The sequence below is a fragment of the Pseudorca crassidens genome, chromosome 10 (assembly GCF_039906515.1).
Source record: "Pseudorca crassidens isolate mPseCra1 chromosome 10, mPseCra1.hap1, whole genome shotgun sequence".
Taxonomy (NCBI): domain Eukaryota; kingdom Metazoa; phylum Chordata; class Mammalia; order Artiodactyla; family Delphinidae; genus Pseudorca; species Pseudorca crassidens.
Window position 1 is genome coordinate 59,374,556 of NC_090305.1, and position 27,047 is coordinate 59,401,602.

The following is a 27,047-nucleotide window of genomic DNA, read 5'->3' on the forward strand; positions in this document are numbered from 1 at the left end:
TGGGAGATTTTGAAATAATAATCAACGTGGTCCCTGCTCCCCCTACACTAAATCATTTTACTTGTGACCTGAGGCCCCTTCTCCTCCCCTGCCTGCCCAAGTAGACAGAGGTTATTCACTGTGAGACTAGAAAAAAAGGGTACAAAGACTATACTGTCAGGTCAATAGACACTTTTGGGAGATGGAAAGACATGCTTGCCAAACAAGTGTTTCTGCTAGGGAAGAAGAAAGGAATGAGAGGAGCCAAAATGACTAATTGGGCTGTGGATGACTGACCAGTGAGCCTATAATCATCCACACCCTACCAAGCAGTGGCCTGGAAGGATGTAACCAGAGTTGTCTGCTGGTGAGGACCACTAATTGCCAATGGTCAGCCTAGAGCCCCAGTTTTATCATTCAGTTTGTGCCCTGAGATTCAGCCTGGTGCCCATCTGACAGTCAAGGAATTTGAAGCCTCCTCATCCTCACCCCAAGATGAAAGGCTTGGTTATCTTGTGGGATGATGGTAGTCGAAAAGGGACACCCTACCTTTGAAGAAGATGGAACTATATGGAATCTGTTTAAAGTGGCCCAGAGAGCTGGGATGTTGGTGGAATACAACACATAGCCTCTGTTTTACGTACACTCACACATTCTTAGCACATAGAATTCCCACAGGTGAAGTACACTGGATTTGGAATCAGAAAACCTAGGTTTGGGTCCTGGCTCTTTCTCTTACTAGCTCTGTGATGTTATTAAGTCAGCCTCTAAGTCTCAGTTTCTCTGTCGGTCAAATATTGGTATAATGCCTACTTCATAGCGTTGTTGTGAGCATTCAGTAAAAGGATCATGTGAAAATACTTTATGAGACAATTTAGTTGTCAATAAAGTTGGATAAAAGAAGTAATTGTCAAAATCTAGAACTTGGCATAATGTAATATTTGTTCATTAAGTTAATATTAGGACTTCAGGCACCTCAAAAGCAAACAAGAATTAAATGAGTTTGTTAGGGCTATACAGTATATTCAGTTAATTAGGGACATAGGCAAGAATGGAACCGAGATCTTTCTGCTCTTTCTTTTGCAACAGGTTACATGCACCTAAACTGTCCAGATACCATAGAAATCATTTAAACATAGAACATGCCAACTCTGAAACATTCTTCTGAACTAAGCCCCTACTTTAATGCCAATTAATAGCTTGGAAACTTGAGTTCTATTCTTAATATTGCAGTTTCCAAACATCCCTTCAACCATTCCCATAGTTTTTAAGGGCCCAGACTCTGGAGCCAAAATCTCTGATTTTAAATCCAGATTCATATGTGAGTACAACCCCCTTTTTGTGAGAAAGAAAAGTACACTAAAAAATGAGGGACCTCGGACTTCCCTGGCGGTCCAGTGGTTACAACTCCACGTTTCCAATGCAGGAGGCATGTGTTCGATCCCTGGTCAGGGAACTAAGATCCCACATGCGGTGTGGTATGGCTAAAAAATAAAAATAAAAAAAAATAAGAGGGACCAGACGTACACTCACGGCTGCCTCACCTTCTCATGGACCACTTTGTCTCTGAGAAGCAAGATCAACACATTCTCCTATCTTTGTGGTTCTCCTGTTTAATTTCATTGTCTTGCCTTAACAGGAAGGAAAATTGATCCTTCATTTTGGGGAGGGAAGAATTATACCAGATCCTTTGTCATAGGTCAGTCACACACCAATTTGCATTTAAAAACAAACAAACAAACAGCCCCACAACACTGGTAGAGTAGGATTTTATAGAAAGATGAGAAACACGACCTTAACATTCAGACTAGGATTTCTGTTTTAGTTGACCAGTATTCTGACGTCTTAGCCCCATCTTAGACTATCGGTCCTCTCCCTCCAGCCTCTTCTCAAATACCTATCTATGATGTTGATTGATGCTCTTACACCTCTAATTCGGAGAGGTCCAAAAGCGTACTTCTAAGTCAATCTAGAATCTTCCATCCTTAGCAGTGGCTAGGTGTCTGGGCAGAACAAAATGTAACTGAGGCCCTCCCCAGTCCAAGAGATTATGCAAATACTTCTCTTTCAGGTATTGGAAAATAATGGAATTAGTACTACATGGTTGAAGGGATTATTTCTAGACACTAAATTCTGAGTCAGGCATATGGAGAAGAGATCATGGAGCTCTTCAAGAATGCTAGCTCTCCCTTTGCCAATTTATTTCTCATAGTATTGATGAAAGTTTTGTCTTCTGGGCCCTCCCAGTGTGGGTGAGTAGGTCTTGAACGACAAATCCACTTTAACAATCCAATCTCCCTAAACCTTTGAATTCCCGCCCCATACATTAAACCAAGGGAGGGCGGGCATTTCTGATTCATTCACAACAGGCCATCTTTTGGTCCATGTTTCAGCCAGTCAACCAAACTGTCAGAGCCCTTTCTAACTCCCAGATTTGCAGATTCAAATGCTAATCTCTTCTGAAAACAACCTCACAGACACACCCAGAAATAATGTTTTGCCAGCTTTCTGGGCAACCCTTAGCCCAGTCAAATTCAACATAAAATTAACCATCATAGGGCTTCCCTGGTGGCGCAGTGGTTGAGGGTCCGCCTGCTGATGCGGGGGACACGGGTTCGTGCCCCGGTCCGGGAGGATCCCGCATGCCACGGAGCGGCTGGGCCCGTGAGCCATGGCCGCTGAGCCTGCGCGTCCGGAGCCTGTGCTCCGCAACGGGAGAGGCCACAGCAGTGAGAGGCCCGCGTACCAAAAAAAAAAAAAAAAAAAAAAAAAAAATTAACCATCATAATTATTATCCCTTTAAGTAGTGTAGAATCTCATCTAATTGGTGTCTTCTCTTTCATTCCTGACATTGGTATTTTGTGTCTTCTCTTCTTTTAGCCTGATCAGTCTTGCTAGAGGTTTATCAATTTTATTGATTTTTCTAAAAGAACCACTTTTGGTTTCATTAATTTTTTTCTATTGTTTTTGTTTTCTGTTTTCTAGTTTTCCACTCCGACTTTATTACTTCATTTCTTCTGCTCACTTTGATTAAAAAAAATTTTTTATTCAAGTATAGCTGATTTAAAATGTTGTGTCAGTTTCAGGTGTACAGCAATGATTTGGTTATATATATATGTTTCCTCATATATTGTGCCAATCAGTACTTGTGTCAGTGAAGGGGTCTAACGGCCCAGACCTCTCACTTCAAGTTTGGGCAATCTTGAAAGGCCATCCCAGTCTGAGTCTGAAGCCAGCAAAGGGAACATAGGTAACTCTGTGACTACAACATAGCTATCTTCTCCCACTGCTAATCCTGCTTTCGTCACTCTCTCTACAGATGTTAATCCCAATAGCGCTCTCCAATAAATTTGCTGCATATTATCCTGTCCCAGAATTTACTTCCCAAAAAGTTCAACTTAAAACAATCAGATAACTCAACTTTTTAAATTGTTAATTTTTAAATAACTGTTCCAGGTGTACTTGGATATGTAAATACCTAATTTTATATTACTTTCTTGGTCTGGTGTTTACCAAATTTGAACCCTAAAATACCATGAGGATTGATCCATGGCTATAAATTATTAGGGAGACTTTTATTTTACATTTAAAGCCCAGGACAAGCCCCACAAGCTTCCTTAATGTCTTCCCTCTGCTCCTGGCTCACTTTTTTTCCTAATGTATGCTTTCACTGAGGATGTAGCCCTGTAAAGATCTAGGTTTCTTGTTAATCTAGGTTCCAATTTTCCACCTCTTTGTAAGCCCAAGGGCTCAAATCCTGCCCTTGTGGCTGATAAAATCTAAGTCCCTTGGCGACCAAGATCTCCAAACTGCTGCATGGCACCCAAGGCTTTATCACCCACTTATCTTTCTGACTTCCATTTCCTCTTCATTCTAGGCTTTGAGGATTTATTTCACTTTCTTGAAAGCCCTGTAAAAGGATGTTCAAGTTTTATCCAGCATTTCTAGGTTGTTTCATAGCCAAAGGGCTTTATGATTATTTTGTTTGCCATATTGTTCTATTATAAATTTTTAAAACATGAATCTCTGTTCAACTCTTTTTAAACCAACACTGCAAATGTGACCGCATTTTCTTTCACTCAGTAAACTGGTTGCTAATTTGTTATGATTATACTAACTTTGGTATATGTCTCAATAATTTTGTGACTTATAGACTTTTCTGAGGGAAAATGGACAATCATCACACAAATAGTCATGTAAAGAGTCAAGGCTCCTAATGGAGAGTTTTCTTAAATCCCCACAGCAAAAGTTTTGCTTTATATAGATTCCTACACCCTGTCCCAGAAATGCTGATTTGCTGGGCCTGGGAAATTACTTATATTACTTCTTGTGATTCCCAGATTTGGACTTCACTGGGCTTAGAGACTGGTTATAGCTTTTTCGTGTCTACAAACCTTGTACGTCAAATTATGCCACGTGGATTTGAAATGGTCAGTGGAAAGAGTGTGACCTAGTCAAGTCCTGTATCTATGTTGTCCAGAAAGGCATCTGCCATATCCTTTTTGACCCCTCACCAAACTGCCTTCTGGAGCAGAAATGGACGTCAGGGAACATGCTGGTTTTATTCAGCCAAATGACGTCTACATAATAGTATAGGTTTGAAACACAGATGAGACCGGGGGGGTGGGGGTGGGACAATAAGTGGCTGTTCAAGTTCTCTAAGGAAATAACAGAAGGACACTTTCTAATGGTTAGAGCTCTAGTTTATGTAGAGTTGGCCCTCCGTATCTCTGGGTTCTGCATCCATGTGTTTAACCAACCACAGATAAAAAATATTAAAAACAAAAAAAAATTCCAAAAAGTTCCAAAAAGCAAAACTTGAATTTGCCACACTGGCAACTATTTACATATCATTTACATTGTATTTACAATGATTTACATAGCACTTACATCATATTAGGTATTATAAGTAATCTAAAGATGATTTAAAAGTATACGGGAGGATGTATATAGGTTGTATGCAATAGTTTGCCATCTTATATAAGGGACTTGAGCATCCTTTGAGTTTGGTATAGGGGTGGGGCTCCTGGAACCAATCCCCTGCAGTTACCGAGGGACAACTCTATCATGAGTGTGAAAATAACAAGCTTCATGTTGTGTTTGAATCTCAAACAACAGAATCATTCTTTCTAAAAACAGCTGCTTAAAAGAAGAGCAAACTGGACAGTTTTCTTCCCACTCTCAATAAAGGAAGGAAGCAAAGGGAAAAAAATTCAGTGATATTTATAACAAGTAAATAACAACAGATATTTATTGGAGGAATTATAGCTATCTTCTGCAAAAACAGTTTTATGACTTCAGTTTTATAACATCAGAGGTGACTATAGACAGTCTAGTTTCTAAACACAACCTAACAATATGAGCATACTATTTTATTTATATTGAATGGGAAAACATTAAAAAGCAAGTCTGTCTCTCAGGATACAGAGCTGAAATGAAATATAGTCTTATGGGATTCATATTCAATGGAATTACTCAGCTATTTAAAGCTCTTTTTGGTTTCAATTTTCTTCTCAGTTCCTAATAAGACCTAACATAGTACACACCATCAATGAAAAATATCTCTAAGTCTAGGGAGACACTTTCCTCTCTATGCATGATTCTTTGTCTTTCATATTTCCCTTTAATCAAGGCTACATAAGATTTTAATTTCACACTTTTTCTCACAACTAAAAAGAGACGTGTATATTTCTAGTCCACACCAAAGCAATTCTCAATAACCAGGGTATCTGTGACTAAAAAATACTTGCCTCTTCATATTCCTCAGGAATATTCAGGGTACTAAAAACTAAAGTGAATAAATGTGAGTGCACAGGAAGCTGGCAGATGACAAGAACACGGATGGGCAATACACAGTAGTTTAGTGATGTACATTTCAAAAGAGCTGGGGTTTTGATGGAATAGAGAAGAAATGGCCGTACAAAGAGGTAAACGGGTTGGGGGAGAAAAAACTAGCAATTGAGGGACTGCAGAGGAAGCACTGCTGTTAGGGATCAACCAGGCTTCCATTAGAACAGGAAGTTGGAAAAAACACATTCAAGGAGACAGATCCTGAATTCCAGAGTGTATCATGAAAGGGCTTGAAAGGAACTGCAAAATTAAACTCTGGCTGAAGCAGGCAGCTGGAAGTATTGAAAAACTTCTGGAGGAAGGTGGATGGTCAGTTCAAATTATATTGCAAAATATTTATATGAAAAGGTACAGAGACCATCTGTCAACATTTACTCCTGCAGCTTAAGACAGGCATCAACCTCTCAGACTAGAAGCTAGTGAAGGCCTCCTCCAGGGTCCGCTATCTTAGCTTGCCTGGGCAAGAAAAGTGAACGTATTCTGATCTCTGGCCAGTCTCCTAGAAGGTATTTACTCTTGAAGATCACAGTCTTTTAAGATGAAAAAGAAAGCCTATTTGAAGAAAAAATTTCAGATGCTATGACACAGTGGTAGGAAAATGTTTTGGTCAGAGAACACTTGCTCAGCAATATAGGAAGCATCAACAACTCTGCTTAGCAATAATAAATGCTTAAAAAATACCACCCGACAGGCACACAGGAAGCTGTTTGCCTATTTTCTTAAAGCAGTTTTAGCAGGGCCAGGAGACATTAGTCCTGGGAGTTTCCACATAGGTAATCAGCAGGTGAGGATGGCTGCCATGACAAAAGGCATGAATATTAATGACAAATCCCTTGTAGAATTTTAAAAGGACACATGACAAGGGAAAAATGATGGAAGTGCCCTTACTGCTGCAGTTCTGTTTAGCCACTGCCACATGTGGGTGACCCTACTCTCGAGTCCACCCAGACTCTTGGGGAAGTGCCTACCCAAGGGTAACCAATGTTACAAGAGTCCTACCCCCTGAATGCAGCAGATCTGTTCCAGAGCCTCCAAACCTTGCTTTGAATAACTATGCAAAGAGGGACTATTACATCACAAAATAATATGTAAGCCATTATCCTATCAAAATAGGACGAAACCAAACAATCCCTTTTCACCCAAATATACCCTTCACACCTTCCAATTCTTTCTAAGAAGTAACAGCAAGGAAGAAATATATAATCCTTAAAACTAAATTACAAGGTGCAGAGACAGGCCATAAATCTAACTCAGAGAAGACTGACAGCATCTTCCTTATGAAACCATGATCAAATAACTGTCCAGATATAATCAACCACCTTTCACAGAAGTAGCTACTCAGGGGGATCCCAACTGGTCTCCCCCTCGCATAGAACCATCATGATGGACAGAGGCACTTTGGTATAATAAAGAAAGCATGGACTTGAAAGTCAGATCTGAGTTCACATTCTGGCTCCAACCACTTACTAGCCAGTCACCTAACCTCACTGAGACTCAATTTTCTTGTACCAATGTTATGAGGATTGGATGGGATATCAAATCCTCAGTAATCCCTGAAACAATAAATCACTACGTGCATAAGACAAATGGTGTTAGGTTTGGGCATTCACTGTATACAAAGAAAGAGGAATGGCTGCGTTAAGAATGGGGAGATTCTAAGGGTTCCCAGACAGATTCTGAGCTGTCTTAAAAGTTTAAAATATTGGTTGTAAACAGATTAAGGCCTTGTCAGAGGGCTAGACAAAAAGAAAGGCTTGTCACACATTTACATGCATTATCTCATTTAATCCTCACAACAACCCTGTGAGGTAGGTCGTTATTCCCATTTTACAGATAAATCTGTGGCTCAGAGCATTTGAGGGACTTGTCCAAAACTGACAAGCTAGGGCACAGCAGATTTGGAATTAGAACTCATATGTCTCTGACCCAAAAGTCTGCACTTTCAGCTACGAAAATCCATGTAACATGTGAAGGCAGAGTCTTCTCCTTGTTTGAATTATGCTGTGTCTCTTTAAAGGCTTTGAAACTGCAATTGTTCCAATTTCATAAGATGGCATTTTTTCTGTAGACATATATCGAAAAGGTGGAGCCTAGGTGGTTCTTTATTATCTGCGGATCCTTCTAAAACTGTGGGAGAGGAGAATGTAGTAAAGCTTTGCTGTTTTCTTTTAACCTAACAGTGATTAAGAAAATGGATTATATATTCTGTTGACAACTGTAAAGTCAATTTATCTCAAAACTGCAAAAGCCAACAACTGGTATTTATGATGTAATACACAGGAAACAGGCTCTAAAAGGAAGTGACGTGCTCAGGGTTCCCCTGCTACTAAGTGTCAGTATTAGGGTGCAATCCCAGGACTTTAGAGTCTATGTTCTATGCGCCTTTCATAACCCTGTTGAGTGAAAATGAACATGTACTCGTATTTAAAAAATACAAAAGTAGTACATTCTCACTGTAGAAAAATATGAAAGTAGTACATTCTCACTGTAGAAAATCTAAAAAGCATAGAAAAGTACAGAGAAAAAAATAGAAATTACCTATAATCCTATTACCCAGAGATAATCACTGTTAACATTTTGGTTTGGTATTATTTCATTCCCATTTCTTTCCTTTGCATAAATGTTTTTTAAAAATTTGGATCGTATTTCATTGTTTTTTTCTTTATCTTCCATTTCATCTAAATCATTTCCCCCATGGCATTAAATATTCTTTAAAAATGTTTACAATGGGTGCCAAACCATCATATGGCTAGACCATCATTCACTTAAACCCTGTACGGTTGAAAATCTAGTTTTCTTCCTCCAGGTATATATGATGCTGGCATGAATAGCCCTTCTGTTAATCTTTGTCTACTTCTGATTACTTTCCCTGTATGAATTCTTAGAGAATTAAGGTTGATGATACTGAAAAATTGCTTTTCCAGAAAGTAGCAATTAGGTCCACTTCCAACAATATATGGCATTTATGACGTTTCTTTCTCCTCATTATGTTTTCTCTGGTGTTGAATAAGCTGTGAGCTATAACGATAGGCTTTCCCACACTCACTACATTTATAGGGTTTCTCCTTTGTGTGGGTTCTTAAATGTAGAATAACTTGAGAAGTCTGCCTGAAGGTTTTTCCACACTCATTGCATTTATAGGGTTTCTCTCCAGTGTGCACTCTCTGATGATCAATAAGATTTCGATTAGAAGTAAAAGCTTTCCCACACTCATTACATTTGTAAGGTTTCTCTCTACGATGAAGTCGCTGATGTTCATTAAGGGTCTTCTTTAAGATGAAAGCTTTTCCACACTCATCACATTCATAAGGCTTCTCCCCAGTGTGAATTCTCTGATGGTCCATAATCTTTGTATTAGAAACACACGTTTTCCCACACTCCTTACATTTGTAAACTTTTTTTCCTTTGTGCATTCTCTGATGTTGAGTAAGGTTTGAACTACGGCTAAAGGCTTTCCCGCACTCGATACAAGTGTAGGGCTTCTCGCCAGTGTGAACTCTGTGATGTGAAATCAGACCAGAACTCCGACTAAAGGCTTTCCCACACTCCTTACATTCATAAGTTTTCTCCCCACTGTGGATTCCCTGGTGCCGAATGAGGTGTGACTTACCACTGAAAGATTTCCCACATTCGCTGCACGTGTAGGGCTTCAGTCCAGTGTGGATTCTCCGATGAACAACCAGGTTGGAGCTATGACTGAAGGCTTTTCCACACTCCTTACACTTATAGGGTTTCTCTCCTGTGTGGATTCGTTCATGTACTGTGAGGTTTGCACTCTGACTAAAGGCTTTCCCACACTCAGTACACACATACTGTCTCTTTTCAGCCTGACTTCTCTCATTTATTGTAGGGTCATCTTTTTCAGATTCTTGGTCACTCACTTCTGTGAATGTTTTATTATCCTTAACTGTCTTCTGTTTGAAGTTTCTCGTCTTTCTCCTCATTTTCTCTTGCTTGAAGCATCCCAGTGGCCCCTTGAGTCTTCCCTTTCCCTTCAGAGGAGCTTTCTAAACATTGACTTCCTTGGCAACACCTCTGCGGAGTTCTCTTGAAAGTACGAGATTCAGATTTTTCAGGAATGATGTTTTTGAATCAATACTTCCTCAATCCCCGTTTCACCATCTGACAGAAGAAAGAAAAGTTGCACATGTCACCTGCTCTCTATACTAGAGGAAGGAGAATTATCCAAGGATAACAAGATGTGGCAGAACACAAGGTCCCTCATGGAAAAGTAAGTGTTCAAAGGCAGGGGGACCTGATCAAAAAGATGAGAAAAATGAGGATAGACATAGAAGCCAATGGAAAGGCTTATGGAAAGCCAGGGGCTGACAGGAGCCCAACATGTCCAGCATCAGAATGAACAATGAGTAGTATAAAACCCATCCTGGTTTCTTCCTGTCTCATGCTCTACTCCCAGAATTGGAGCCATCTAACTCCTAATCTGATCCCTAGAAAAAATGCACTGAAAGATCCTTCGTTCAGTAGCTTAAGTGACTAATCTTCAGATCAGTTTGGCATTTAGTTCATGCTGATCTATTCCCCTAGTACCAGTGATACAGTGGCTGGAACAAAATAGGTGCTCAAAAATTGTTTTATAGAATAATAACTCGGATTTTGTCTTAAGGTATGACTAAGATTTCATCTTTTGCTTTGGTCGAGGTACTACATCCCTCTTCTTAAACTTTGTTGTGATAGGGGTAACACAATTCTTCCAATATTGGAGCATAGTCATATCATAGCCTACTCTGTAGCGGCTGGTCTGTAGCTGGATCCAGCCGTATGTGCTAGTTCAGTCTGTCTGCTTTTCACCAAGCAGTCTACTGGGTGAACCTGAGAGGCTGAACTGGGAAACAGGGTTAATTAAAGCATGGCAGGGGAAACTCTAATAGGACCTTGCATGGTACAGTGGTAAAGTATCTAAAGATGGCAATAGGGTGAGAGCAGTGGGCAGCACAACCAAGAGGGGCCAATACATGAAACCAATGTCAGGGATGAGCAGGAGTTTCCCAACTGGTTTGATGTAAAGCTCTGAACATATAGATATCCCTAGCAGACCTCAATCTAGAGGGGGTTGAGTCATAAAAGAAAACTGAAAGATGACTCCATGATACTAACACATGACTAATTTTCCTTTTACTATGTTCCTTTTCAGACTTGTCCATATTCATAATTATATAGTTGTAAATATACAGTAGATATAATTTTGCATCCTACTTCTTTTACTTAATTTTTATAAGTATTTTTCCATATTGCTATTAACTCTTCATATGATCATTTTCTGACTGCATAATTCACCACCAATTAAACTCCTTACAGTTTACCTACAATTTTGCTAGTGTCAGACATTTCTGTTGTTCCCTGAGGTTTAACCACTATTAATAATGCTATCATGATCACTCTATACATATAAAGTTTTCTTCTCATTGAAATATATTCCTAGGATAAAAGTTCCACAAGTGAGTGATTGGGTCAGAAGGAATGACGTTGTTTTGTAGTACTACCTACTGCTTTTCAAAAAGTTTGACCCGTTTTCATTATCCCATAGCATTCTGATAAACTGAGTCAAGATCTCTGAAGGAAGGACATATTCAATGGTGAGTGCTCAAGGCCAGCAAGAAGAGAACTGTGGAGGTTAGAGTTCACATCTCAGAAGGGTGAGTGCCACCCATATGATACACAGGCACATATACACAGACTCATGCCCAAGATATGGAGGGCAGGCAGAGAAAATGGTGGGGGAGGAGGGGTTCTTGGCAGGAGCCTGAGCACACTCACATCCAGCTGCTGTTACCCTCCTAATCAAACAGGAGTTAGCAGGTGGAGGAAACTCAGTGAGAAGCCAGGGGAACTGCAGAGCAGAGTGGGACAGTAAGTGAAGCCGCCTCCAGAGTTCTGAGAAAGTTGATGGTTCTTTCTCAGTTTCTTCTCCATTTTTAATCTTCTCTGAAACTTTCTTTTCTTCATACATTTCTTCAACTAGTAATTATTGAACACTCTACCCTGTACATATCTCTGTCCTGGGTCTCATGCAGGGAAATTTTCAAAAAGCATTGTTGCAGAAAAGTGAAACCATTTGTGGTATGAATGAATGGATGGATGACTAGGTGGATAAGTTTATGGACTTGCTGTTATGAAAGCCTCCCATTTTGCTGGCAAATTGTCCTCTGCTAACTTATGTTATTGTTTAATTCTTCTTCTTTCTACAGTATTACTTATGAAAACTCAGGAAATGACTTTAGAGGAACAAATTCCCATAATTACTAGAACAAAGTATGTTAGAGATTCAGAATGAGACAGTGCCCTGAAGCCAGCCCCCAGATGTCTCATTTCTAGGCATGGCTGATCCAATGCTCCCCAGTTAGCTAGTGCAGTAACTATTATATCCTTAAAGGCTGTTATGGAAAGATCAGTCTTGCAGCCTTCCAAAAAGAGGTGTTCAAGAAAAACATTAATAACCAGGTATTTACATGACTCCGTCTTCCACAAGCAATAAATACCATTATTGAATGCAAAAAAAAAGTTCTGTTACACACTGTGTCCCTCCAAAATTCATATGTTGAACCCCAAGCCCCCAATGTGACTACATTTGGAGATGTGAGTTCTAAGTGGGTAATTAAGGCTAAATGAGGTTATAAGGGTGGGCCCTGACCCAGTAGGATTAATGTGTCCATATAGGAAGACATACCAGAGAGTTAGTTTTCAACTTGCACTCCTGCCCCTTCCCACCACATACACAAACCGAGGAAAGCCATGTGAGCACACAGCAAGAAGGTGGCTATCTACAAGCCAGGAATAGAGTCCTCACCAGAAACTGAATCAGCCAGTCATCATGATCTTGGACTTCTAGTCTCCATAACTGTGAGAAAATAAATGTCTGTTGTTTAAGCCACCCAATCTGTGGAATTTTGTTATGGAGGCCCAAGGAGACTAATATAAACGTGAAATATCATACCTACTTTTAAGGAACTTATAATGGAGTGATGACAATACACTAAGAAAGTAAATTACAAATTTACAAAGTACCCAATCAGAGGATGAAGGGCTAGGAGAGGGAGTGAGTGCTGGGGCTTGAGACGCTTGTGGAAAGGTGCTTTAAAAAGGTAGAACTAAAAAAAAAAAAAAAAAAAGGTAGAACTTTGGCTGAACCTGAGGATAAGCAAGAACTGTTTTCTCAAAAGGATGTTAGCACAGGGTTGATGTACTCAGAAATAAGTGGGAGGCTACACTATCACATAGCTTTATGGAGGCAGGGATTTTTGTCCATATTGTTCATTATTGTATTCCTAGCAAAGTTCCAGGCACATACCAAGCACTCAAAAAAATTTTTTTTGTTGTTTCATGAACAAATGAGGAAATGAAACAATCGAATTGTGTGAAGTGATACCAGCCAGAACACTGAAATCACGGGGCAAAAAATATGGATATAATCTGCTGGTCAACGGAAACAAGTTCTAAATGGAAGAGTGAAATCTACCCTTAATTTCCTCTCTGTTTTCTATATTCTTTTTTTTTTTTTTTGGCTGCGCCATGGCACAGCTTGCAGGATCCTAGTTCGCTGATCAGGGATCTTACCTGTGCCCCCTGCAGTGGAAGCTCGGAGCCCTAACCACTGGATCACGAAGGAATTCCCTCTATTTTCCATATTCTTTTTTCTACCTTGCTATTCTCTTTTCTTGTTACTTTCCTTCTCATTTTCACTTGTCAAGAACAAAGTTTTTCAAGCATTACCATTCATTTCCCCTAGTCCCAGACTTCCCTCCACCCCCAGCACATTCATGTTTCTCTGGGCTTCATGAAGTGGAAAACAGGAAAGAGGCAGCTGGGGTATCCCATGAGGAGTAAACTGAGGAAAATAAAAAGAAAGAATCCAAGAGCTATCACCTAGGAGTAAGTGATCATATACCCTGGTTTTCCCAGAATAGTCCTGGTTTATGCCTGCTATTCCAGCATCATTATTCTTTATTTTTTTATTAAAAAATTTTTTTCCAGCATCATTATTAATAGTGCCCCCCTTAATTCACAAAAGCATCCCAGTTTGGATAATAAATTTTGTATCCCCCTACCCAAAAGTGAAATTAGGAAAAGAATGCTTTCGGAAGATTAGCCCAGATGGATTAGAGTTGAAAAAAAGAATGGAGGAAGGGAAATGAGTTGGGAGAAAAGTTTAGGAATGCAGTATGGGTGACCATTAGAGGGCCTGCGACTTTCTAGGTGCTGAATAAATGTTTGCTGAATGAATAAACAAATGTATGAGATAGTGAGACCCTAGTCCAGAATAACAACAGGATAGAAAACAAGTCCAGCTATTTCCAGGAAAGCATATGCATATATCAGACTGGATATAGAGGATGACTAAAGGAAAGAATTCTAGGCCATCAGATCCAGGTCTAAATATTGAGAATGGTACTATCACTAAGAAAGATGGGGATGTGGGAAAACACTTTAGACAAGAGGAGGAAGAATATGTCAGGAATACTAATTTGAGAATAAGACATAGGGGACAGATGAAGTCATGAAAATGTATAAGCTTGCTGAAATAGAGATTTTGGTTAAAGAGCAGGCAGAGAGAAAGAGAAATGCACAAGGATGTGCTGTAAGGATGCTCAGGGTGGTTCTGGGGGACCTGAGGAGGAAGCAAGACTTATCAGGAGAGCAGGGAGGGATAGTTTGAAGAGAGTTTGATCCAAGGAAACCTAACTATTTGCCCTCTGCCCAAATGGATGGGAAATTCCCTCAGAAATTCTGGAAGAATTCCCAGGCAGTAGGGAGGTGGGGTCTTAGCTAAAGAAGTAGGAGGAGGGATAGATGAGGCTATAAGGATAGCAAGTCACTAGGAGTATCCAGGCAACTGGGCACAAAATTACAATCTCAGACAATCAGTAAATGGAAGAGGACCAATGAGGCCCCACAGGTCTCTGACCCACAAATCCCTGAGAGTGATGGATGAGTGTCCTGATCTCAGGAGCACCATTCATTTCAGGCCGTGAGGAACCCACAAAGGGCAAAGTTCTATTCTGAGAGAGAGAGACAGAGGTTTTACCTAGAGGCATTGTCTTCCTTTAATTCACCAGCATCACCAGCCTTTCAGGTTCCTCTGGGCAGTGGTCACATGGTCTTTGGTTACTGTTTAGCTGCAGTGGAGTGATGAATAAGAGGCAATACCTGAAAATAAATTCCAGAGAAACAGATGAATAAAGTGTAAAAATTTAAAGGACAAAAAAAAGAACTATTAGAAATTATTTTGATCTCAGGGAAAGGCCTAGGCCTTAAGCATAAAACAAAAGTTGACACCATAACAGAAAAGCTGATAGATTTGACCATATAAAAATTTCTTCACTTAAAAAAAAAATTAAAAATCTGTAATATAAAATAGAGTTGCCTTATACCATAATTCCTTCTGTGTATGTCTGTGTCCCTCCTCACATGTATACTTTAAGCTCTAAGCCCCCAGAGAAAAGGGCCCATGATATTCGTATGTGGATCCCACTCAGTGCCTGGCACATAGGGCTCAATAAATGTTTGATTTGAAACGTTAAGTAAGTTCAGGATTCTATCTAATTCTATCTGGGTGTAGGGATGGTGAGAAGTGCACCCTCCACACATGACCACCCTCAACCCTCCTCTCCACCTGTTTATCTCTTTGGTGTTTCATATTGTCGAAACACCATGACAATACTGACATTCTTGGCAGTTCTGTCTCAACAGGGCCATCCAAGGGCTTAAATTCCCTAAGAGACTGACCTAGTCTAACTGCTCAGAGATTCTCAGAATGTCAGAGTTGGAAGGAAACTCCTAGACCACCTCGTCTCATATTAAAATTTTGAGCTGGGGAAACTGGAACTTAGAGGAGAGCTGGGACTCAAGCCAAAGTCTCCTGACACCCAAAACTGAGTTCCACTACATCACCCTTCCTCACCAAAACTCTACTCCTCAGGGTCCAGAGGTCCTCCTCCCACTTCTCTGTTTCTCTCGAGAAATGCTCCCTTTCAGACCTGGTTCCCATACTCTAGCAGGCAGGATTCCCGTCCCCAGACTAATTTCACAATAAAGATCTCACCTGCCAAAGAGAAGGGAATGGCTCACTTTCACACCTGTGCACAGTAGCCTCACTCCAAAGGATCTGCCCAGGAAAAAGTTCCCGGTGGGGTCTTGGATCACTGTAAACACACAGAAACGACTTGAGTTCTCTGACAGCTCAACTGCAAGTGGACACTCAGGGCAATGTCCCATCCCTGGGTCACTTCCCTTCCTATTGAACTGAGAGCAATAAGGATAATCATTCCCATTTTAAAGATGAGGAAATGAAGCTCCCAGAGATGGAATGACTTGCTGAAGGTCGTATGGGTAGTAAGAGATAAGCCTTCTGCGTCGGAAGGAAATCCTCATTCCATCACACCACGGTCGCTCCTTTTCACCTGTTCTATTGATATCTAAGTCTCCCCATTCTCCTCTAACTGAAAAATGCATTCCAAGTGAGAAGTTCTCTGCAATCCAGCTTTCCAACAAAAGTTTGCAGAAAAGGGATGAGGGAAACTCTGCTGAGTCAAATGTCTTTAAAGACAGGAAGAAATAAGGCTTTACAGGGATGCTAGAAGGAGAATTTTTTTATGATTACCCATCTCTCAGGATCACTAGGCCTCAAAATCGGTTTTGTGTTTCCCCCTTCAGATTCCCAGACCCCGCGTCTAACCCTTCAAGCTTGTTCCATTTCTTCCCTACCAGAATATAGTTCTGCCTTGTACACAACTGTAATCCCTGGATCTAATACACTGCAAGTTGGTGCTAAGTATTTTTTGAATGAATGAATGAGTAATCTTCGGCAAGGCTCTGCCCTCCTCTCTGGGTCTGCTTCCTCACTGAGAACACAGCAGGGATTGGATTAGTGATCTGAGCCATATACTTAGGTGTTGCGGAGCCCTTTGAGAGCCTGAGCGGGATGTGGACCGCTTTTACCAGGGAGGCCCCGTGGCTAGCAACGAGGATGATACAGTTCTGTCACCGCTGTCAGCTGGTCCGAGTGAGCAGCTACGCGGAGCAGGAGACGAGACCCAAGACAAAGGGGCAGCGCAGAACAAGGGGAGCGGGGCCCACGAAGACCCCTTGACCTGCCGCGCCCCCGTCTCCGCAGCGGGCAGCGGTGAAGGAGGCCTGGCCCCCGGCCTATGTGCCCCACCCGCTCCCAGAACCGGCCCGAAGCCCCACACCAAGCTGCCACATACCCCGCACCGAAAGCGCCCGACCCACATCTTGGAACAATGCGAAGAAGGAACTACGTCACCGACTCCCCACTAACTCCCACCCTAACCCTCCGGTCCTTCTAGGCATCGGGAGGTTTCTGCATCTCTGTGCCCGCTTCGCGAGCCCGCAGGTCAGGGGACGCTCTGGCCCCGCCTCCCTCCCAGTTTTACCCTACCATTGGCTGAGAGGGCGAAAGGGCGTGGAGAGTTCAGCCAATAGGCGGAGAGATCCTGGACGGGGTGGAGCCTGGGGAAAGGACTTGCTTAGGGCGGGAAGAGGGACCAATCAACTGGGCGGCCAGACTACCTTCCTCGAACTGAAACTCTCTGAAGTCACACCCCCAGCTCTGGCTGCTGAGCGGAAAAGTCATCCTTTTCACACATCCTTCTCCTTTCAGCCTCAAAGTCAGGATCGGCTACCATTTATCGGCAGCATATAAAAATACGTGTCGAGTGCCTATTATGTCATTGTTCTAGGCTCTGCAGATACAGTAGTGAAGACAATGAACTTACTGCCCCATGAAGCTTACCTTCAAGTCAGGGAGACAATGGATAAATAAATACCTAGAATGTAGTAGTGCCTAAGGGGAGAGAGAGAGGGAGAGAGGAAGAGAGGGAGGTAGAGAGAGAGAGAGAAGGGGGTAGGTAGTGGTGGGGTTATTTTATAGATGACAGGGAAGGCAGAGACGGGAAGTGAGCAACTTAAGCATGTGGGTAGCTGGTGGAGTATTCCTGATAGATGGAACATCAGGAAGCAAAGGCCTTAAACCAGAAGGAAGGGGGCGCACGTTTTGGTCCAAGAGGGATTTGGATATGTCCCAAATAACACTGGAGGGTTTTGGGAATGAGAAGTGACATGATCTTACCTTTTTTTTTTTTTTCCTGCCACATGTTCAAAGGTTTATTAGCTATCAGATATTAATGGAGCCAAGAAACCTGTTTTTCTATAAATTCTAATTTCTTGCTTTCAGTCCTTAGTCATTTTGACATAAACCTCCATGACATAACGTTTTAAAAATTTGCTCTGGCTGCTCTGCTGAGAACAGTCTGAAGGTGGGCAAGAGTAGAAGTAGAGAAATTAAGAAGCTACTGCACTATTCCAGATGAGAAATGATGGTGGCTTGGACGAGCTTAGAGGTGATTTAGGTGATGAGAAATGGTCTACATATATTTTGAAGGCATGTCCAGCATGATTTGCTAATTAATTGGATGTTGATTAAGGATGACTCCATGGTTATTGATCTGAGCAACTAAAATAAGACTGTCTTTTGGAAATAGAGTAGACTGAAAGAGGAACAGGTTTAGGGAGAGGGATCAATAGTTTTGTTATGGATGTGTTAAGTTAGAGATGCTAATTAGACATCCAAGAGTAAATGTCAAACAGGCAATTGGGATAGGAGTCAGGAGTTCAGTGAAGAAATCACAACTAGAGATGTAAATTTAGGTGTTGCTATATAGGGCAGGATGGGACAATCTAGGGAGTGACTGTAGGTAAAGAAGTCATCTGAGCAATGAGCTTTGAAGCTCATTAATCAATAGATGTGTATTGAATACTTAAAGCATACCAGGAGCATTCTTATCCATCAATTCTTATAGGTGGCACAACATTTTCCAAAGAAGATTGAGGCACAGAGATTCAGAGAAATAATAAGACTTGCACAAGTTCATACCCCCAGTTGATGCTGGAAGTAGAACTCAGGAGCACAACACTATTGCCACTACATCAGGAAACACTTAAGAAGAATATTCATGTACATTATGACCGTAATGATCAACTTGGTCTTGCTTTTCACCTATTCTTTTATTTGGGGGAGGAGTTATTAATTCTGATTAAAACTCTTAACTCCACCTCTGGTCCCAGGGGGTAACAATATTTCATTAATATTCCAGCTCCAGCTGGTCTCTAATTTTAGAGAGCATAATGAGGACACATGTTAAAAATACAAATTCCAGGCCACCCTATCCAACTTGTTGCCTTTATCCACAAGGATATTTATTTTTTCTGACAAAACCTATTCATTCAGTCCAGAATGATGTCACTGTTCAGAATCAGAGTATTTGTGGGGTTCATAATTGCCTAAATATTCAGCAGTTTCAATCTTTATCATGACATCTGTCAACCAAAGAAATTACAACTCATTTTTGGGTAAATGAAATACATATCCAGTTATTCAGGTCTTACTTTATTGGTCAAAATGGTGATTACACAATGCTTCCCTCTGGTAATTCACAGTCTCTTTGAGGATATGACTCTGGCTTTACAAAAAGATCAGGGGGGAGTTTCCTGGTGGTGCACTGGTTAAGAATCTGTCTGCCAATGCAGGCGACACAGGTTCGAGCCCTGGTCCAGGAAGATCCCACATGCCGCAGAGCAACTAAGCCCATGTGCCACAACTACTGAGCCTGCGCTCTAGAGCCCGTGAGCCACAATTACTAAGCGTGCATGCGACAACTGCTGAAGCCCGTGCACCTAGAGCCCATGCTCTGCAACAAGAGAAGCCACCACAATGAGAAGTTTGCATACTGCAATGAAGAGTAGTCCCTGCTCGCTGCAACTAGAGGAAGCCTGTGCACAGCAACGAAGACCCAATGCAGCCATAAATAAATAAATAATAAATTCACTTAAAAAAAGAAAGAAAGAAAAATCAGGGACTTCCCTGGTGGTCCAGCGGTTAAGAATCTGCCTTCCAATGCAGGTGACTCTGGTTCAATCCCTGGTCAGGGAGCCAAGATCCCGCTTGCTGTGGGGCACCTAAGCCAGTGCACCACAACTGCTGAGCTCGCAGGCCACAACTAGAGAGAAGCCTGTGCACCACTGCAGAGGATCCCACATGCCACAAGGAAGATCCCACGTGTGGCAACCAAGACCTGATGCAGCCAAAAATAAAACAAATAAATAAATACATGTTCTTTAAAAAAGATCAAAGCATACTTCAAAAGTATAAAAGTGAATGGGACATTACTGCCATACACACACACACACACACACACACACACACACACACACACACACGGCTTCCATGGGCATTAAATAATTTAAGCCTCAGAGTAATTTTATGGCTTAATGCTGTCCTTATTTTTATTTATTTTTACTTTTAGTTTTTTTGGCCATGCCACGCAGCTTGTGGAATCTTGGTTCCCTGACCAGGGATTGAACCTGGGCCCTCAGCAGTGAGAGTGTGGAGTCCTAACCACTGGACCGCCAGGGAATTCCAATTCTATCCTTATTTTTAGATAAGGAAACTAAAGCCTGGATATGTCAAATGATTTGCTTATGGTTGCACAGCTAGTAGTGGACAATTTGAAACTTGGACTGGGTTTTCTGACTGTAGATCTTGTGTTCTTTTGTCTACTGCCACACTGCCTCAAACTATAAATTGCATTTCTTCTAAAAGGTGTTGAGTTATAACAAGCCGTCCATAATCACTTTTTACCTTTTTCAAACTTTATTTTGAAACTTTCAAACATGCATATACCCTCTAGGTAGATTCAACAACTGTTATTTTGCCATATTCGCTTTTTCTCTCTACACACACATACACATTTTATTTGTTGTTATTGTTAGCCATTTGAAAATATGTTGAAGAGATCATGAGCCTCCAACCCTAAACACTGCAGCATGCATGTCCTAAGAATAAGGACATTCTTTTACAGAAGCAAAATATAACTGTCAGATTTAAGAAATCTAAACAATTGTATATTATCATAAATGGGCCTACTATTAAATATTACATCCATTCCATATTTAGTGTCTCCATTGATCCCCAAATATCTGCTACAGCTTTTTAAAAAAATTCAAAATTCACGCACTGCATTTGGTGGTTGTGTTTCTGAAGAGTCTCTCTTAATCTAGAACAGTTGGCCAACTTTATTCATTTCACTGACTTTTCAAAGAGTCTAGGTCAATTGTCTTATATAGTGTCTCACATTGTACAAATTAAAAATCAGTGAATCCGACTTATTTTCTCATCATATCCCCCTATATTTCCTGTAAATTGGAAGGTAGGAAAAGAGGCCTGATTAGATTCAAGTTATATCTTTGCTTCACTGGTGGTGTTAGAACTTATGTATTACATGCCATCCTTAATTTCTTTTTCTTTTTCTTCTGTTTTGTATTTTGTGTACATTAAAATTTCTCCATAGTAAAAAGTAAAAACAAAACATTAAGCCTGGCAGAGGGGGGAATTAGGGGGAGGGATAGGTAAAAGGTAGGGAATCTCTTTTTCAGGTGATGAAAATGTTCTAAAACTGCCTGTGGGGATGGTTGCACATGCATGTGAATATACCAAAAATCATTGAACTGTACATTTCACAAGGATGAAGTATATGGTATGTGAATTATATTTCAATAAAAACGTTTAAAAAAAGAGTCATGAACTCACCTCAGAGAACCATTCGTGTGCCTGCCATAGTGCTGAAATGTCCAGGTTTCAACAGAGAGTAAAATACAGATTGAGGAGCCATTTGGAAGACAACCCAGGAGGCAGCGGCCACAGTGTTCAACCTAGGGGGAAATGTGTTCACTTAAGAATAAGGCCAATCCCCACATTAGCAGGTCAATCCAGACTTGCCCTTCCGTTAAACTGATACCATGGGCTACATTGTGTCCCCCACAAATTTGTATGTTGAAGTCCTAAATCTCAGGACCTCACAATGTGACTATATTTAGGGATAGAGCCTTTAAAGTGGTAATAAAGGGTAAATGAGATCATTAGGGTACATCCTAATTCAATACCACTGTATAAGAAAAGGAAATTAGGACATAAACTAACAGAGGGAAGACCATGTAAAGACAGAAGGAGAAGATGCCCATATACAAGCCTAGGAGAGAGGTTTCAGAAGAAATCAACTTCACTGACACCTTGATCTCAAACTTTCAGCTCCAAAACTGTGAGAAAATAAATTTCTGTTGGTTAAGCTACCCAGTCTGTGGAACTTCGTTATGGCAGCCCAAACAGACTAATACACCCAACTTCCTTGAGAAGCAACATAGTTCCTTGAGAAGCAACCAACTCATGATTCCCCCAAGAAGAGGAAAAGGGGTGTTCCAGAACCTGGAGATGCAGAGCAGGTGGCATGTCAGAAGATGGCTTTACCCTTGATATTAATTACGGGCAAAGACATTATAGCTTCTTGTTTGGGGGAGAGCAGGTAGAGCACAGCTTTAGCTCTGCCCCAATGAAAGATATTCCTGACTCTTATTCGAGCATATTGCTCTGGGCAAATCAGAGGTCCCCAACCAGATGTGCAACTTCCTTAGTTCTTGCAGATTTTTTGGGAATTGCCCAGCTGTTCCTGATTATACAGTTCAAATATCCCACATATCCACTCTCAATGGAAACCTCAGGGAGCCCCTGAGAAGAGGTGAATTGTCTAGACTTCTTCTAATGGTTCTCTTTTGAAAGTCTTTTAAATAATTCACTATCTTGTTATTTCAGTGCTGCTCATTAGGACAGATGTTGACAATGGATAGCGTGGTAAGTGCACAGCTTAGCCTGGAGAATACAGTTGCCAGTGGCTTTAATTTTAGCACCATAACAGCTGCCATGACCACCTTCCTCATAAATGGCCCCTGTAGTAGGCTGCACATACCTCAAATCCTAAGGGCACCAGTAGTGCGGCTCCCCAGTGAGAGCCTGAGTGTCATCGATTTTTGCTCATTGTTGAGGCAGCCTGACTAGAGGTTTCACTAGTGGCCTTTTTCTGAAATCAGGTCATGCTGACTTGCCAGGGTCCCTACAGGTATGGTGTAATTGCATCATTCTGTTCCCTCCTTGCCTGGGGAGCAACACAGACAGTCTCAGAGAGCGGATATAGCATTTTTCAATCTCATCCAAATGGAAACCAAAGTATAATGTATACAACCTGGTGGATGAGCATGTACCTATGCACCCCGTGACCCTGAACATGCAGCCGTTGTTACCACTCCTCATTTAATCTTAGAGGAATATATATTGTCCTGTGATTACTCTGTCCTTTCATCTAATTGTACTCAAATCTTGGGTGACTGTTGGCCCTGTCCCTTTCCATCCACAATCCATATGGCACCAGCTTGGGAAACTTAATATCTTGTAAATGCATCATCCATACACAAGACATTGCAACTGGAAGGGACTTGGGGGAGAAGCCTGTTAGATATCATAAAATGCCAACTGTACATACATCTCTAGAAAAGTTTAAGTCATTGGACTGCGCCACCTAGGGTGGAAAAACATTATGTTTTCAGTCAGCTGCAAATTCCTAACCAAGAGTCACAGATCAGAAAAGGGGGTGGAATACCGAATATATCTCTCAAACTGTGTTTTCACGCAGGGTATTCACAGGTCTTGAAAGGGAAAGCGCACTCATCCTACAGGGCATCCACCTGGGCAAAGTACAGGCCGTTGGTCCTGTGCATATATTAGTGGGAGGACTGTTGTGGTTCACTAAGGAATCAGTCTATAATGTCCTATCCTGGGTCAAATACCTGTACAACAAGGTACTTGGAGCCAGCTGACATCATAACACCTTCCCATTATCCCCCTTGGGCAAGAGTTTTATAAGGCCCCATCAGGCTAGAACACATCCTAATGTTAGGGGGGATAGGGGGTTTGTTTTTAATTTTCTATAGAGCAAAAGCCACCCTGTGGGTATTCACAATTTGTCCCTAACACCTAGAGTATCCTTTGTAACACTCCAAGAGGTCGACAACTTCACAGAAATGTCTTCCAGCATGGGACAGTACTCGTCAACTTGTCAGCACCCAAAATCTCTGGACCTTTCCTACTGGTCTTAGATGAATTACCAGGGTTTGAGATGCAGAATATAGCTGTGGAATATTTTCTTTGTGTTTAAGAGGTAAGAGGGTAAGTGTCCAGCTCCTAACACGTTTACCACCATATTTGGTCACCTGAACTATCTCCTGGGTATAAATTTTGTCTGTTTTTTTTTTTTTTTAATTTTTTGGCTGTGCCGCGCGTCATACAGGATCTTAGTTCCTGGATCAGGGATCGAACCCGTGCCCCCTGCAATGGAAGCATGGAGTCCTAACGACTGGAGCACCAGGGAAGTTCCAAACTTTGATTTTTAGAAACAAATTGGGAGCTCTATCACACTGCTTACTGTAATTCTTTACTTGCATTGTGGACTCATGAATGGAGCAGAAGCCATGTGCTATAACTAAAAGCTTTTCTACACTTATTCCAGGAACAATATTTTTCAAAAATGTGTACAAAATAATAGAAGCTCTGGATGATTTCTTGCCCTCTAAAATCCAAAACAGATTATAACCCAGGTGGGTTTTGTTATGCCAAACAAGAAATAAACTATAACCAAGGCTTTCCCACACACGAATAAGTAGACTTCCTTGTAAGCATAAAGTCTCTGGTGGATGTTTCACACAACTGAATGTTTTCTCACACTTATCTCAGGAATAGTTTATTTTCTCAGTTTGGAGTTGCCGAGGTAAAATAAAGTCTGAGTTGTGACTGAAGGTTTTTCCACATTCAGTTCTTTTAAAACAAAGCTATTCGCAACAGGTAGAGCACATGGAAGGAGCCTCCACTGTACCCATAGTGTGAAGGCTGAGCAAAAAAGAAAAGAGGGCTCTGGGTGGAAGATTTGCAACCAGATTAGCAAAATGTCGAGCTGCTCTTTTACTTCTTTACTGCTGCACAGCATATTAGTAATATAAATTTATAACTCACCTTCTAGCTCCAAGTCTAAACAGACAATTTTAACAGCACGCAAATAGAATATAAAGCAATTCAAGGAAAACCCACTTTCCCTATCTTGGGGCAAATATTGTTGATTAGTGAAGAAAAAGACAAATGAAATATGAGGCTAATAAAAAGTCTCTGCAACTTGAGGCAGTGAAAGGACATAAGAAAAAAATATATTCAAGGGACCTCCCTGGTGGTCCAGTGCTTAAGACTTCGTCTTCTAATGCAGGGGGTGCGGGTTCAATCCCTGGTTGGGGAGCTAAGATCCCACATGCCTCTCAGCCAAAAAGCAAAAATCATAAAACTGAAGCAATATTGTAACAGATTCAATAAAGACTTTAAAAATGGTCCACATCAAAAAAAAAAAAAAACCTTAAAAAATCCCCACAAACTTGGCAATCATGAAAGGAAAACTGAAAGGAAACCAAAATGTAAAACATTACAGATGGGGCTTCCCTGGTGGTGCAGTAGTTGGGAGTCCGCCTGCCGGTGCAGGGGACACAGGTTCGAGCCCTGGTCTGGGAAGATCCCACATGCTGCTGAGCAACTAAGCCCATGCGCCACCACTACTGAGCCTGCACTCTAGAGCCCGCAAGCCACAACTACTGAAGCCTGCAGGCCTACAGCCCATGCTCCGCAACAAGAGAAGCCACTGCAGTGAAAGGCCTGTGCACTGCAGCAAGGAGTGGCCTCTGCTTGCCGCAACTAGAGAAAGCCTGCGCACAGCAAGGAAGACCCAGTGCAGCCTAAAAAATAAATAACTAAATAAAATCTATATAAAAAAAACTGTGGATGAAACACACCCCTAACTACATATACAAAAGAGAATAAAAGAACTTTACAGGGCTTCCCTGGTGGCGCAGTGGTTGAGAGTCCACCTGCCGATGCAGGGGACACGGGTTTGTGCCCTGATCCAGGAAGATCCCACGTGCCATGGAGCAGCCGGGCCTGTGAGCCATGGCCACTGAGCCTGCGCGTCCGGAGCCTGTGCTCTGCAACGGGAGAGGCTACAACAGTGAGAGGCCTGCGCACTGCCAAAAAAAAAAAAAAAAAAAAAAAACTTTACAGAATACTAGGTGCAGCTTTATGCCACTCTCTGACAGTCCAGTAGAAAGGATGATTTCCAGATAGAGCTCACCAAAAGTTACAAAGAGGTAGAAACTTAAAGAGGGCAGTAATTGAAGAAATCAAAATGTTGCTAAAGATTTATGCTTCTTGGGGTGGGGCAGGACAAAAAAAAAAAGACTTTTCCCTCTTAATTCCCTCATCCCCCAAAATGGATCAAGCCCAGTTATTTTTACTGTTCAAAGAATAATTCCCACATTATTCAAGCTCTTCCAGAGTAATTAAAGAAAAACAAATACACTTTGCAAGGCAGGCAAAACCTTATTAGTAAATTCAACTTGGTTCTGTACTTAAAACATTAACAAATGGATTCTATTCCAGGAATGCAAGGAAATTTCAATTATCTAGAAACTTGCTCCCCCTAAAATTACAAAAATAAAGGACATTATCCATGAAATTACAGATTTTTTAAAAAAAAATGGTAGAACTTAAAAACCATAACAAAAACTCAAAGTACAAAACAATAATAATAATTATAGGGTATAGTATGTGCCAAGCACTGTTTTAAGTGCCTTACACTTATGAACTAATTTAACCCTCACAGCCCTGAGGTAGCTCCATTTTATATATGGAAGAGCTAGACACAAGGAAACTAAATGACTTACTCAGGATCACACATGTAAGAAAGTAAGGAGTCAGGATTTGAACCTCAAGTACCAGGCACAAAAATCTATTCTCTTAACTACTGTATTATATTGCTGCTTCTAAAAATAGGAATAGGGACTTCCCTGGTGGTCCAGTGGTTTAGACTCCGAACTTCAGATGCAGGGGATGTGAGTTTGATCGTTGGTCAGGGAACTAAGATGCTGCATGCTGTGCAGAATGGCCAAAACAAACAAAGAAAAAAATAGGAAAAGAAGGAAACTTCCTAAACCCAATAGAATATTTATGAGAAACCAACAATGAAGTAACAATAGTGAAACTTCCAGGGGTACACGTAGAAGATATCAATGAGGGCTTTATATGAGATATCCTATGAAGAGATGTCACTTCTATCTTTAGAAGCTTCTAGTCTGGTGGGGATGGGGGGAGGGGAGATTGTGTCCAATTTAAGGATGATTCAATTACAGAGCTGAGTTTTCAAAAGGTATTTATTAAACAACTACCATATGAAAATTATTATCTATATACTAAAAGAAATAGATACTATACCCAA

The 27,047-nt window shown here is 41.1% G+C and overlaps 1 protein-coding gene across 7 annotated transcripts in view; it reads right to left on the minus strand.

The window, feature by feature from the left end:
- Positions 1–7,593: 7,593 nt before the first annotated feature.
- LOC137232252 (zinc finger protein 660) overlaps positions 7,594–27,047 on the minus strand; it is a 32,591-nt gene continuing 13,137 nt past the window's right edge. For 5 of the 7 annotated variants that reach the window (XM_067753830.1, XM_067753831.1, XM_067753835.1 and 2 more), the window contains one exon: positions 26,965–27,047. This exon is cut by the window's right edge. Coding sequence is in view for 2 of the 7 variants with exons in the window: in XM_067753837.1 (XP_067609938.1) it covers positions 8,793–9,773 (981 nt within the window). In the remaining 5 variants the exon portion in view is untranslated. Of the gene's footprint in view, positions 9,952–14,869; positions 14,992–15,886; positions 15,987–17,048; positions 17,194–26,964 lie in introns of those variants that run through there. The other 2 variants (XM_067753837.1, XM_067753838.1) reach the window with 2 other exon arrangements.